This window comes from Bacillus rossius, chromosome 2 (genome assembly GCF_032445375.1).
Source record: "Bacillus rossius redtenbacheri isolate Brsri chromosome 2, Brsri_v3, whole genome shotgun sequence".
In the NCBI taxonomy this organism is placed as follows: Eukaryota; Metazoa; Arthropoda; class Insecta; order Phasmatodea; family Bacillidae; genus Bacillus; species Bacillus rossius.
In genome coordinates, this window is record NC_086331.1 from 116,819,444 (window position 1) to 116,834,270 (window position 14,827).

The 14,827-nt window shown below is 37.1% G+C and overlaps 1 protein-coding gene across 1 annotated transcript in view; it reads right to left on the reverse strand.

Annotated features, from left to right (window-relative positions):
• The window catches only part of LOC134528966 (atrial natriuretic peptide-converting enzyme-like), a 91,961-nt gene extending 87,459 nt beyond the window's left edge, over positions 1 to 4,502 (reverse strand). The window contains exons 1-2 of the mRNA XM_063362634.1: positions 4,483 to 4,502; positions 3,726 to 4,263 (exon numbers count right to left, since the gene is read on the reverse strand). Coding sequence (XP_063218704.1) covers positions 3,726 to 4,263; positions 4,483 to 4,502 — 558 coding nt within the window. The remainder of the gene's footprint in view (positions 1 to 3,725; positions 4,264 to 4,482) is intronic.
• Between the last annotated feature and the right edge of the window lie 10,325 nt (positions 4,503 to 14,827).

Below are 14,827 nucleotides of genomic sequence, written 5' to 3' on the forward strand. Positions count from 1 at the left end.
AAGCAGCAGCAACCAAAGGGCAGGGGACCCTTGCCCAAGCGCAGGGATGTTAGACAGTGGCTCAACGAACCTGGTACAGATGTCACTAAAAGCTGGTATCTGAAGAAAAAAAACTGGTACACTCCAAGATCTTACACTAACAAAGATCCTGTAGGTTTTGTTTCATAGATTTTATATATATATATATATATATATATATATATAATGATATTTATATAAACTGCTTTAATACGATATATACTATGGAAACATAAAAGGTTACACAATTGTCAACAAATAAAGTATGATAAGGTTGGTAACCTATTTTTTATTCAATCCGCACCCCATGACGGCAATACGGCATGGCGCTGTGATCAATTTCTACAGAACTAGCTTCTGAAATTATAAGATGGCCATAAAATCTTTAGCACCTAGTATGCATGGTTTCAATTAAATTAGCACTTAAAAATTTCTCTTAAAATGCAGTTTTATTAAACGTATACAGATGGAATTATTAAAACGCAACTATTCGAATTATTCGTCCACGCCTAATGTTAATTGTTAATGCATGGCGCATCGCGTATGGTCGATGTTCAAAGTTGGTATTTCTGCATACCAGCACAATTTATACTTGGTACATGGTACAAGACCCTGAAAAATTGTATGTGTACCAACAAGTTGGTACGTCTAACATCCCTGCCCAAGCGTGCACATGACTGTGGAGTCTGCCATTTAGATAATTGAAACCGCGAGTTATTTTCCAGTCCCTAGTGACGTCACACCGCGTGGCCGGAAACCCCCGGCGCGGCACGCGCTGAAGTGAAGTGCCACGCAGCCACGCAGCCACGCAGCCACGCAGGTGGTCGACACCAGCTGCCGTCCGGGACACTGGGACAAGAGAAGTCACGTACACACGTCACATCCCGCCTGCAGCCTGCAGATCACAGGGAACAGTGTCTCAAATGTACACTGCGGGTGGGCGGTAGACGTGGTTACACTCAAATACTAACGACAAGCCACGGGCGGTCTCTGCAACCAGAGCGTCATCTTACAAGCTCCCTAGACGCGAGGCTATGCCCACTAATGATCGTGTGTGCTGTTGGTTCCATTTGAACATTTCATTCGTGTGGCCAGTGATTGTAGCCTCGTGCACAGGGGCTTGGAAATTGACGATCAGCTATATGAGCGACGAGGTGTGGTCGAACTTCGTCTGTGGCTTGTCGGTAGTACTTGACAATACCACAATGAGGCCCACAGGCGGGGGAACACGTCATCGCTACCACTCAACTAAAATCGTCAAGATGGCGGACTAACGTGTAGCAGCACACACACACACACACACACACACACACACACACAATATATATATATACACACACAATATATATATATATATATATATACACACACACACATACACAGGATGACCCATTTATAAAGACCTGCAAAATTCGCGGTTTCGATGGCCTTCAGGATAGACTGAACATACCCCTGTACACTCGGGCAAATAACGCAAGTTCATTGGCTGCCGACTTGTAAGTCGTCTCAGCTGGTTTGTCTGCGATTCGATCCTTCTTTGGTTGAGGGTTTATAACTGGTTTAGATTCGTCCAGATGAACAGTAAGCCAATAGCAATAGCAAAATTATCTAAGAGGTATATGTGTTTGAATTCTAGCCTATCACCGAATGAATCCGCGAATTTTGCAGGTCTCTACCCATTACTAAACGTGAAATCGATAATTCCAGTAAATTACGGTTCTGATTATATAAAAAAAATTTTAAAAGTGTCTGAGTTTTCAAGTTATAGCAATTTTTTCAAAAGCTTTTAAATCTCCACCCTGCACCAATATAATTAAATACTGGACTCAAAATATTTGCTACAAAATCATAAATTACCTTACTATTGGTAACAATTCAAAATAAAAACAAACTATACTTTAAGGGGAAAAAATTTTTATTTCGTAGACTTCTGCGAAAAATATTCATAATTGATAAAATGTAACTAATTATGCTGTAAAAAATGAATTTGCCAACTTAGCAAGTTATTTTAAAATATAGTTAATTAAAGAATAGTACTTGTTATTTGAAAATATGGCTACTTAAAGCAAATAACTTGCTAAGTTAACAAAAAATGTTATTACAGTGTAAATAGTCAAAGTTACCCGATTAAAAATGGTTGCCAACCAAATATAGCTTATTTGATTTTAACTAAAAATTTTATCATCAATAGCAGGGTTATTGTATAGCAAAAGGTTTTAGTCATAGTAGCTAATAAGTTGGTGCAGGGTGGGGATTCAAAAACTTAAAACTAAATTCTTATAACTTGAAAATTACATCACTTTTAGAAATTGTTTTATTCAGAACCGTTTTTAATTGGTCTATCAACTCTTCTCGGCTTTACGTTGTTATTACACATTCTGTAAAATGTTTCATGAACATCAGGGACGTACCAAGCTTATCGGTGTGTCAAATAAACCTTTCTGATATTAAAAAATCTTCCGGAATACATTGCGTGAACTTAAATAGTCACGTAAAAATAAAAAAAAGTAAAAGAAAAAAATCCCTACTTTGAAATTATTTGTATCCTGGTATTACAGTATTAATAACGTACAATTCCCTTTATTTTGAATAAATCTCAGTTAAGCTGAATAGTCTGATACGTAAACTATCAATTCAAAGCTTTCAAGTTTAAATCCCAGCCACGGAGAGAAGTTTATAACTATTTTTACAACTTATTATTGCATTTAATACACTAAGTTTAAGAAAATTACATTGTAACATGTTATTTTACTAAACCAAAATTTATAATACCCTTCAATACATAGCTCTACCACTTGATTTTGTCAGCTTCGGCTAGTGGGTATAGCAGAACATAATATCGATACTTCCCAGCATTCAACAGTAGTCCTGCTGCTTAAGACGGCCGTGCTAAGAGGCTACGAAAAGTAGGCGGGAATGTTTATGTCATCTACATTTTTTTTTTAATTTGGGAATAGGGATATTGGCGGAAGACAGATAGTCGTAAGCAGCAGTCATGATAAGAAGAGGCTATTGCATTTTAGAATCACACATCTGGTTACCTAGTCCAACCAATGAATCTCGAAATAAAAATTCAATTAAAAATTTTACCGTGTGAAAATAAGGGGAACTTCCGAATATATGTAACTATATACTTTATTTTTTACATTTTTAATGTACACAGAAGAGTTCACAGGACATGAGAATATAGTTTCCAGGAAATTGTACTACTAGATTTAAATCTATGTGTGTAAGTATTTATTGTAATTAAAGGAGCATCGTAATATGTATATGTATTTATTAGACTAACTTCCTTAGTTAAAATAAATATTCTAGTGTTATAAAATTCATACAGAACCTTTTCTTAAGAGAAATAACAATGGTTAGCTGAGCCTAATTGAATGTGAATTTATTATGCGCAAATAAATTGATGATTTCTTTTTCTCAAAATTTTTAAATTGTTTTAAAGGTTTTTTTAAGTTAGGTGATTTTCAACAATTAATAATTATGAATATCATTATTTGTTGTGTTGACATATAATGGGTATTTGTAATAAACTGAAATTGTGAGTTTCATTTGAAATAAGAAATTAATGATGAGCGAATTATTCCTATGTTAGTGTCACTGATAATTGAAGCTTAACATCTATAAAATTATAGTTGCACCATACAGTTACATATATAACTCTTATTACATATATAAATGTGTTGGGCTGTTTTGTAACTCACCCTGTGATGCAGGGACATATTTGAGCCATGTCGAAATCGTACAATCGCCTGAAGTGAAGCTGGTGTGGAAATACTTTTTGTTAAAGACGTGTTACATAGCTCATCCTTACCACAGCCTTCGTACACTATCTTATCAAGAAGCGCATCTTTACTAGCGCCTGTAACAGAATACTTGGCCACTTTGTCGCAACGACTGTTCGTGCTTTTTTTGCCTACTTCGTGATGTTTTAGCAAAGGTGTTTCCATTGTTTTGTTTGTGTAACTAGGGGACGAATTTGGACTGAAACTGTCACTTGAAACATTCGAGTCGTGTCGAATTGTAGATTTGATTGTGTTATTTTCACTTTGTTGAGGTAATGGAGACGGGATAGCAGTATTTGCATGACTATCACTGTATTTCTGCGTCTCGTGACAAGTCTGGCTGTTTCTCGGCGTCACAGACTGGGAGTGTTTCTGCAGTGCAGGTTCCTGTGTGTCAGCAATCACCTTTTGATTAGGGATGTGAGTCAAGGAGTCAAAATTAACGCCGACATTGTGGCTACGGGTCACAGCCACCTGCCCGTCTTTCCCTCTGATCGCTTCGGAAGCATCCTCCGATACAGTTGCCCTAGGCGCCTGTAGCTGAGACCAGGACTGTGGATGTTCAAAAGGTTTCTCCACAGCGGCGGACGAATAGTGTTTGTGAAAACTGGGAACATTCGCTTCATTTTGACAAACGTAATTTGACCTACTGGTATTGACGGTCCTACTAGGTGACCGTTGTGCAATTTCTGGCATCACGCCCGTACTCTCTGCGTGGCGTAGATTTGATGGGTGGATTTGAGAAGCCAGTTGTTCTAAGGTTTTGTGAGCTCTTTTAGTACTCTGCTCGGATTTCAAATCAACTTGTGAAGTTTTTGGGATGACCGGTGTGTCTGAAGTAGCTTTTTCATAACTCTGATAAATCTTTTCACTTGGAATAGTCTGGGGAAGTAGTGATGTGCGTGTTGGCAATTCTGGGAGGTGGAGAGCGCGAAGTTCGCCTTTTTCTGTTATCTTAGGCTGCTGAAAGCCGTCTAACTTTTGTTGAGAACTTATTGCTCTTCTTCTCATTAAGTCGTGATCATCAAATAAGTGAAGGTTTCTCAGTTTCCAATTCGCAAGCTGTACTTTCTTCTGCAACTGCCGTTCATAGAATATTTGTTCGTCTCTGTCGCGTTGCTGTGGCCTGTACGGTAGTGGATGAATCTGTGGAGCCGTACAGATCAGTGTTTCTGGTATAAGCGAATCCATCCTCCTAAATGGCGAAGGTGTAACTGCTAGTGGTGCGTGCTGTATATAGTGTGGTTGTACTGTTATCTGCTTCTCTCCGACGATTGACGTTGGAATATTTTGGAATTTCAACTGATTTAAAATGGTTTTTGTACCTACTTGTTTGTCATTTATAAGATTGGGGTTATCGAGGAGTTGGTCGTATCTTGTATGCTGGTAGAACCCGCAGTTTTTTTGTGATGTTTTGGATGGTGATGAATTTTGTTTTCTGCCGAGTAATTCTGATTCAGCACTGATGTTTCGTTTATGTGGTGATGTGTGTGTTGGCTGCTCGTAAAACTGAGAAGATGGTAGAAACTTATTCGTGTATGCATACTCAGCACTAGAAATGCGTGTAGGCAGCCCAAACCTGCTTCTCTCTGGCACAGCCGGAGGCTGCGAGAAGATAGCATTTGGTCGTGGAGAGATCTGAAAAAAAAGGAAAATACAACATTATCAAAATTTATTGCTGCATGTTACTATGAAGTGAAAAAAAAATCTTTTTCAGAAACATAACATTTTGAATTTTGACATGGGCGATAAAAATTATTAATAGCTTATTTATTAAAAATTTAAACATTTTCACTTTTTAAATAATATTGAGCAATAATTTGGTGCATGTAAACTAGAAATCCAAACTTCATTTATTTTAATTTTATCTGGGATTTACGTCACGTCGACAGCCAGTTCATTAGAAACGAGCATATGCACAAACCAAATGCAGGGATATTAGGGAAGAAACCAGTCGTCGCTCCTGTAAGGGACCACCCAGCAATTGCCTGAAGTGATTCAGGGACGCCAAGGGAAGCCGAATTCAAGATGGCTTGACCGGAAAATTCGAGTACCAATGAATGCGAGTGTCAGTGTTTTACAACTGCGCCACCTCGTTTGCTAAATATATCCAAACTTCCAGCAGGAAAGTAAATTTACGACAGTACCGGCGATTGGTTAAACGGGCACAAATTTAACGAAGAGTGTTACTTTGTAGTTACTAAACGCTAATCTCAGTGAAGCTCTACTCCGAATTATACATTATTTTTACGAAGACACAGATTTACTGTTCTCAGAATTATATGCCAATTGTCTTTGCACAGTTCTGTGAGTTAAATTTATTTCATTCAATAAATTGTTTGTCTGAATAGTGCCAAGAAAATGTATCATTAAGATAACCAAACCATCAAAATGAAACCGACGAACATCAAATCAAAATTTTTGTTTGTGGCAGCTGTATGTGATGAAAACATTTAGCTGTGGCAACCAAATCAGCGTTTAAAACCAAATTAAGTTTTATAAATTTATTTTAAATAAATATGGTTGGCATTATTTCAACAGTCGCATTTTCAAGGGTATTTGGTTAAATTTACCTAAATATATTCTATTTGACGCATTAAATTAAAATTATTTTATTTCCTTCTGATACCGAAAAGCAACCCGCTAACTCGTCTTCCTCGGTACATTCTCAGAGTAAATGTTTACTCTTGTTACAAAATTTATGTTTAGGGATACATTAACTTACACAGGATTATTGTGAAGTTGTGTAGTTGTGATTTCTCATGAAAATTGAGGTAGGAAACATGACTTATATCCCAGCGTGACTTGTGGGGGGGGGGGGAGGGGGAGGGGAAGGAAGGGGGAGACCATGTCTCCTGGTAACTCGAGATTTATAATATTTAAATTAAAATTATTTTTGACTACGTGAGATCAAACATGAATAGCTTTTTTTTTTTTTTGTGGTTAATGCCAAACACCAGCGATTCCGTGTTCGTCATTGAACAAAATTATGTAACCCTGGTTATTTGTGACGAAATTAATATTTTGCTTTTTAACTAACAGAAGGGGTGCTTTGGTATAAGAAAAACTTCAGTTAACGATTCTCCAGATAAAAATAGTAACAAAGTGAAACGGTGTGTTTGTTTACCTATGAGCTATGACCTGTTAATAACAGGCATGTTTTCAAGAAAAATTTGGCGAGGGCTGGTTGACGGAAATGAGATACAAACTATTTGTACATGCATGTTTTAAACAAGGATTAGGGCAAATTTGTAGATAAGAATCATAGCGATACGTGATGGCTAGAATATATGAAATAGTCCGGGTATTAATGCCATGTCATGGATAAATATGTGAAATCTATATCATAAGCACACAAACAAGCAACAACAATAATATTTACTGCTCAAAGATAGCTCTCCGTTACTTATATTTGGAGGTCATGCCACAACATTTTCGGTGCTTTTCAGTTCTACTGCAGCTTATGTCGCAGTTTCTTGATATTGCCATGGGATGTGTATATGTTTGTGATTCTCATTAATAATTTAATATTTTTCACGTACAAGATTAGGCTATCGTAGGGGCAGGCATTTTTCGCGAATAAATCTTAACGCCTATTAGACTGCAACAAGGTATACCCGCACCAGTGGTTTCTCCCTTGTGATTGGCGGCCGTCTGCGAGAGAAGTCGTTGACTTATTTGACCGAGTCACTTTGGACGCGTTTGCTTCCCCACTGAATTACAGTGATTGGTGTTGTAACAATCGACATGCGCCTGAAAGAAATTCACCCAATCACGAAACACAGACGATGCTACAGTGTTTTAACTTATAACTGATCTCGGAATCTTTTCGCGAAATATGCATGGTCCTAGGCTATCGCAATCCAAACCTTTTGCTTCCTGTCATCTGGTTGACAGAGCTGCATGGGATGGTTGCTGGATGCTTGGCTTGCTGACAGTTCTTGCATGTAGTCCTCAGCTGAGTGCAAAATGGGCTCCAAGAGGTGACTGCTCAACCGCCTCTCGTTGAAGCCAGGAAGTGGAAGACAATGTGATGTATCAATTCTAGGCAAACCGGGAAAGGTAGGTTATTATAATGTCACATTCTAATGCAGAGTTTACATAAATATTTAACCAAGTACTTTTAATTGTGATAACACATCATAAGTGTTAATTTGTGAAAAACATAAAGGAGACACATTACTACATCCCGTTTATTCATGTTAAAATTATGTTCTGGAGCAAAATATTTGTCAGTACAACATATGCATACACTTTTATTGTAAGTAATTTGGAAGTTTATTTACAATAGAAAAATATTTCAAATGGACAATCTAACGTTTTACAAAACGATAATATGACTATTCAAACTAAAGTGTTAAAAGTAACTGCTAATATGAACATAATATTTATTTCACTCTAAGACATTTACAATGACACGGATGCATGTTGCGGTCTGATATCTTGAACTTAACAGCTCAATTAATATTGAACTTCAAAATTCATTAACTTATCTTTCCCAGAATATAACAAAAAATTTGTTACACAATTAATCTTTTATACAATTTACATATTGATACGATATTTAGATTCATTCCCAATGCTATAAATTTAAAAAAAACTGTTAGAACACGTGTAATTCAGTGTATATGTAAATCTTAGTAATACATATATTTTTTATCTCCTTTATAAATTGAATTCCGTTACAGCAAAAATTTATTTGCTTTGCAATATACAAAACACATTTATTTGGGGTAAAATGAAAAGGATTTCATATAATTGATATGTAGTAATAATATTTTCTGTAATGTAATAACCATTCGTGCAAACGGCATAGCAGGAAAATATTGTATTTAGAAAAAAAAACTTAATTTGGTAAATATTAAGTTCAAAATTTACTTTACGGATTTTCTAGATGTGTTCCAATGTTAACTCAAAATTTTCATCAGTAACAATGGGAGACATAGGTACATTGCAGAATTTTCTTTTTATGAGACAGTAAATGTTTGTGCACTGTGATTTTCTGCATTCCTTCCTCCAGGATGTTTACAAGCAGACTGACCCCCAACATCTACGCCAAGATATATATTTTTCTCGCCATTGTGGCATTGTGATCACTCTTTATAAGTGTTAATTAGTGCAAAAAATAACAGAGATACATTAATACACCCCATAAGTAGTATATACTGGGAGCTCCTGCTACAAGAATAGGCGTGTTGATTGAGGATGGGGTCTATGATCGTCCACCATGATGTCACGGCAGCCATCTTGGATGACCTTGAGCTTGACCTTTAACCTTGACCCAACGGTCATGTTAGAACCGCGTAATGGATTACGCCATTTTGAATACTTGGACTTTTCGCAATTTTGTTTTGCCACCATATTTATTTATTTATTGCCATATTTTAAGTGGCGAAGTTAAGGCGTACCGCCTTGTCTTACACTTAACCACATACATCTTATTTTTACTTTTTCTAAATTACAGATTACTGGATTATAAAAATTGTGCTTTAAGAAAATAAATATTAATCTGTTATTTTCTATAATATTATTAAATAAATAGCTCAGTGCATTGGATAATTTCATACTAGGCAGGCCTAATTCCTCATTTTTACTTAAAGTAGTATTAGATTAATTACGTTCGTCAAGAAATGAATTTTAATTAATTCGCATGGATGGTTGTCGACGCAGTTGCTCCGGTAGCGAATTCTAGCGGCGGGTGCGGGACTACGCGTGGTCGCGCTCAGAAATTTAGTGATTGATAGTGAATACTTGTCCATATAACAAAAAAAAATATGTATTGTGAATATTAGTAATAGAAATTGTGTTTAGAATCTTTTTCAAGTGTATTTATATAAGTGAGGTTATGTTCCCATGTTTATATTTCACTAGCTGCCCGACCCGGCTTCGCACGGCTATACTGATGGAAAAAAATTAAGCCACATCTCCCATTTACAGTAATGGTAAATAAAAAAAATTCAGTGAAAATTTATTACAATGCTGTATAATGTACCGGAGAGAAAATGAATAGCACCGATGGTTTCCCGAATCGTGCACGAAACGTACAATTGATGTACCCGTACTTCGCTACGGAAGTCTACAGGCATATCACTCTTGCGCCGCTCATTATACATGCCCCTCCTTGTGGGTACGCCACTGCCGCGCGATGCCCGTTGCCATGGAGACGCAGAAGGCATGAACAATGCAAAATCCTGTTCTCATGCAGACAAAGTACCCACTGTTGCCTGGTTTTAACCACCTATGGGATCTAATTTTCGGAAAATGTCATCCTGCGTAACATAAGGAACATTACTGTGAAGTTTCAAGTCTGTAAAATATATATACTTCAATTAAAGGGCAATTTTTGATATTTAAAGTACCAGCAAAATTTCAACGGTGATGAGGACTGCACTAACAATGAAATATTCGTTGCCCTAGAGACGAATGAAGCATCAACAAAGCAACAGCCGTTGCCATGGTGATTTCCTACCAAAAACTGGAAATTTTGATATATTACGCCCCCGAAACTCCCCTTGGGATCGGATTTCCGCAGAATCCGTTCTTAGTGAGCGTCTACATCACAAAATGAGTAACTATGCTAAATTTCAAGTCAATCGGGTGATTAGTTTTAGAGATCTCGTGATGAGTGAGTCAGTGAGTGGTATTTCGCTTATATATATAGATACAAGTCCTTGTCACAATTGTAACGGGAGAGGAAAATTATTGATGGTCCGAGAAATGAAAATTAATTAAAAATAATAAAAATAATTCTAGTAAAAGAAAAAAAAAACAAATTAAACACAGAGAGAGGAGAAAAAACAATAGTTTAGGTTTGCGATTTAAAGTGATAAAAAGTATTTAAATACTAATTGAACTCTTATGAGGGTACTGATTGCTTCGTTGTTAATATCACACGGGTGTTTTTTACTTGTATGGGAAAATTAAGAATGATAAGGCATCTAGTGCGTGGCAAAAATGTTAATAGGCAATAGGAAATAAACTTCTAGCGCCTGCGGCATTGTCAACACACACTTCGTACGTGTACTGCATGTTGTATCTAACCCCCTCCAACGCATTTGATTCTAAATTGGACTTTTAGTAAGGATCCCTAATGTTATTGATAGTATAATATAGCCTATAGCCTTCCTCGATAAATGTACTATCCAACACTGAAAGAATTTTTCAAATCGGACCAGTGGTTCCTGAGATTAGCGCGTTCAAACAAACAAACAAACAAACTCTTCAGCTTTATAATATTAGTATAGATTTTCATTATAAATTATTATAAATCATAACATTCTTATTTAATAAATAATCAAAATTAATAAATTAGAATATTTTGTTAGATTTTCACAAAAGTTTCAAATTTGCCTGTATTATTTTAATACATTAAATAATTAATAATTTTATAATGCCAAGTAAACTTACATAAGTACACGCACCCATTTTTTTCCCCCTCTAAAATACAACGATTACAAAAGAATGGCGCGTGTTGCCAGGCAGTGAGGTCGACCGCGGGCAGCAGCCGGTGAGTACCTGAGCGGCGAGGCGCGCGCGGCCGCCTCCAGTCCCGCCCCCGGCGGCGCGAAGCGTCTGGGCGGCGGGCGGCGGTGGCAGGCCGAGCTCACCTCGCTGTCCGCTAGCGACGAGCACATGTCGCCGGTGGCGCCTGCAACAGTACAGCAGTGTGCGGCTACAGTGCGGGCCGCAAGTCTCGGCCGCTCGGCGATCCGCCAGTCGCGCGATTCCCCGTCCGCTCGTCAAAACCTAGCCAAGCTTTAACCTTAGTTGGACGGAACGGATGAAATCATAACCTCAAAAAATGTCTGAAAACCATTGCCTTTATTTTATAAAAAAATTTATAATAGTGTTTAAGTGTTTAGCTGCTTCCTTATTATATATATATATATTTAACTTGCCTTTAAACACGTTTTAAGTTTATATATTCGAAACAAAAAAAAAAAGAGTCTGAGACATAAAAGTAATTAAAAATGAATGCACAATATCTCAAAAATGTATATTTTTTAAATTATTTTCTAGTTTGTTTTGTCATTTATAAGCGCGTATCGTTCACGATCGTCGAACTGGTAAACCGTCACAATATAAATTTTTTTCAAAAATTTAAGCCTGAATAGTTGTTGGCAGCATCCGAGTGGGAAAATACTACGGCGGACGGGCGGATCATTGTGAATCGCTAGGCTTGTTGACGAACGAACTGATGGCGGACGGATGCGACGGATCATTGTTGAGTCCAGCTTTAATGCGTGAAGGCAATGGGAGGATTAGAAGCAAAATGATTCACAGCGAAAATTAGAGTGTAATCAGCCATGACGTAACAGAAATAATAAATTAATAAACTAATGGTTATATAAAAAGTATTCAGTTGGAGACACGGCTTTCTTTCAGGGTATTATAAGTGCACTGGTCTGGTGTTACCTTAGTTGGCTAATGTGAAGCGCACAGAGGAAAACTTCCGTAGGCTCCAAACATTAGCTGATGGGAAGGATTACAATGCAGGACGAGAATAGCAACAGAACTCCCTTCTGGTAGGGAGACGGAAGAACAGAACTGGCGGCGTATACTTCAAAAAACCAAATAGAGGGGGGGGGGGAATATATATTTCGTGTCGCTTTACATTCAGGAATAATCATAAAAAAGTCGAATTTCCCAAAAGACGTTACATTATAATTTTAATGTATGAGTATGACGGAATAATCAACACTTAGGCAAACAATAAATGACACAATTTTACGAATGATTACAAAATAAAATTAAAGCTACACTCGTGATTGAACAGGCGAAGCGAAACACTCTGGAGGGTATAGAAAACACAACGATAAGACAAGGCGCAAAAATGCACGCAAACGTGCGTAACAAATAGAGCATCCAATAAGGGTTACAAAATTAATAGAAAAACAATACCAAAGAATGGCTCCATACACTATGTTGGTCATGCTGTTTGTCATAACAAACTTCAATAACGGACAAAAATACGAATTTGCAGACACACAGAAAACAAGCCAAAATCAGCTGATGTAAAAATTTAAATGTACACACAGCACAAATAATTCCGTAGAAGGAATTAGAAAAATATAACAGCACAGACGAACAAATTGGGCTGGAAACGACGAGACATTTGCAACAAAACCGGTAAATCAAAACAAAAACTGAGATCTGTTCCTGTCATCAGGCACAAACAGACTGATCTATTTATCTATCTGTTTGTGTGTGAGGACGGGAAAAGAACTCAGTCCCGGAAAAGTCGCAACTGTTTTGTCTTAAGAAGCCTACTGTTTTCGTGTGTTCTGTCCTCGTCGTGGTGTCCAGTATATCTGTTAAATCACATAGCTGGGTTCACTTGTGCGTCCCTGAGTGGCCGTTGTAATGTCTACGTTATCTGTTTAGCATCATTGTTGACTTCGTCTGTTTGTCGTTGTGTTGCCCAAGGTCATTTTTTGTGTTTATTTACTGTTCTGGTTGAAGGTGTCTCATCGTTTTCAACCTACACTCTGTTGATCTGAGCTGCGATATTTTCTGACTAAATCTTTCCACAGATTTCTCTGTGCGGTCTATGAATTAACTTTGGATATCGTCTTCTTTAGTTTTTTATTGTGTTTCTGCATATTCATCTTTTTTGTGCGTTATTGAGTTTTTTTCTGATTTACAGTGTAACCAACAATGGCCTAGGTCCAAAAAAATTTGTAATTACTCTTCCTCTTGCAAGAACAATTCAAATAATGAACCAAATACCCCTAGTAGTTTGGCTTCGGCCACAACGCGTGATGATAAAGCATAACTGAATATTTTAAACGATTAAAAGTATTATAAGATAAATATATTTTATGCCATGAACATAAGTTAGTCAAAGATTGGATGGTTGCGGAAATTAATTATATGATCTACGCAACTACAAAGACAGATCGTGAAAGGATGACCTAGTAAACAAGAATCCGCTAACTCTACAAAGTGCCCACATCCCTAAATATTACAACTAGGGAAAATAATCTTTGTATTAACTGGAGAGTGGGGTAGACTGAGTACGGTCGTGACAGTCGTCATATTGGCGAAACTGTAAGGAAAATGGGGAAGGGAAGGCAAGGGAAGAGAGGAGCGGCGTGCCTGTCCGGACGTGTTTCACAGTATTGCGTCAGCCGGCGCGCGGCGTAGCGGCTTGCAGAGTACCACACTATTATTTCTCCATGAAAAGTAAGTTTGTTGCTCGAATTCTTTGAGTGTTGTTTTATGTATACAAATAGAGTGATAAGTGTTTTTTCTCGTAAAAACTTAAACATTAGTGATTAAATAGCAGTGATTACTTTGAACGTAGGTTATCCGGTATAGTCATGGCAATTTTTTTTGCGAACGAATGCAATGGGTACGGTTGTGTCATATTTTCTGGGTACAGTTGTGACATAAGTAAACTTTTTTTTTTTTTTGCTTTTAGATGGATCAAATGCCAAGGAAAATGTAAGCTCTGGTCCCACTTTGAGTGCACAGATGGTAGTCGCCATTACATTTGTCATAACCGTGAAGAGTCCGACTAGATCTCAGTAGGTTACTTTTTTAGAAGTAAGAACTTCCTTAGATTTTATTGATTTTGTTTTTGTTGTTGCATGTTCACTTACAGAAATGTTTATTTAGGCTGTTATACAGCTGATTAGAATTTTAGTTAACTATTGGCTTATTAATATGAAGACTGTTAATAATTAAAGATTCTATAGAGCCTTATCTTAATATATATAAATCTCGTGTCACAATGTTTGTCCTCAATGGACTCCTAAACCACTTAACCGATTATAATAAAATTCGCACACCATGTGCAGTTCGATCCAACTTGAGAGATAGGATAGTTTAAATCTCAAATTATAGTCGCAATTTTAATTTATTGCGATTTATAAAAGCGAAATACCACTCACTGACTCACTCATCACGAGATCTCTAAAACTATAAACCCAATTGACTTGAAATTTAGCATAATTATTCATTTTGTGATGTAGACGCTCACTAAGAACGGATTCTGCGGAAATCTGATCCCAAGGGGA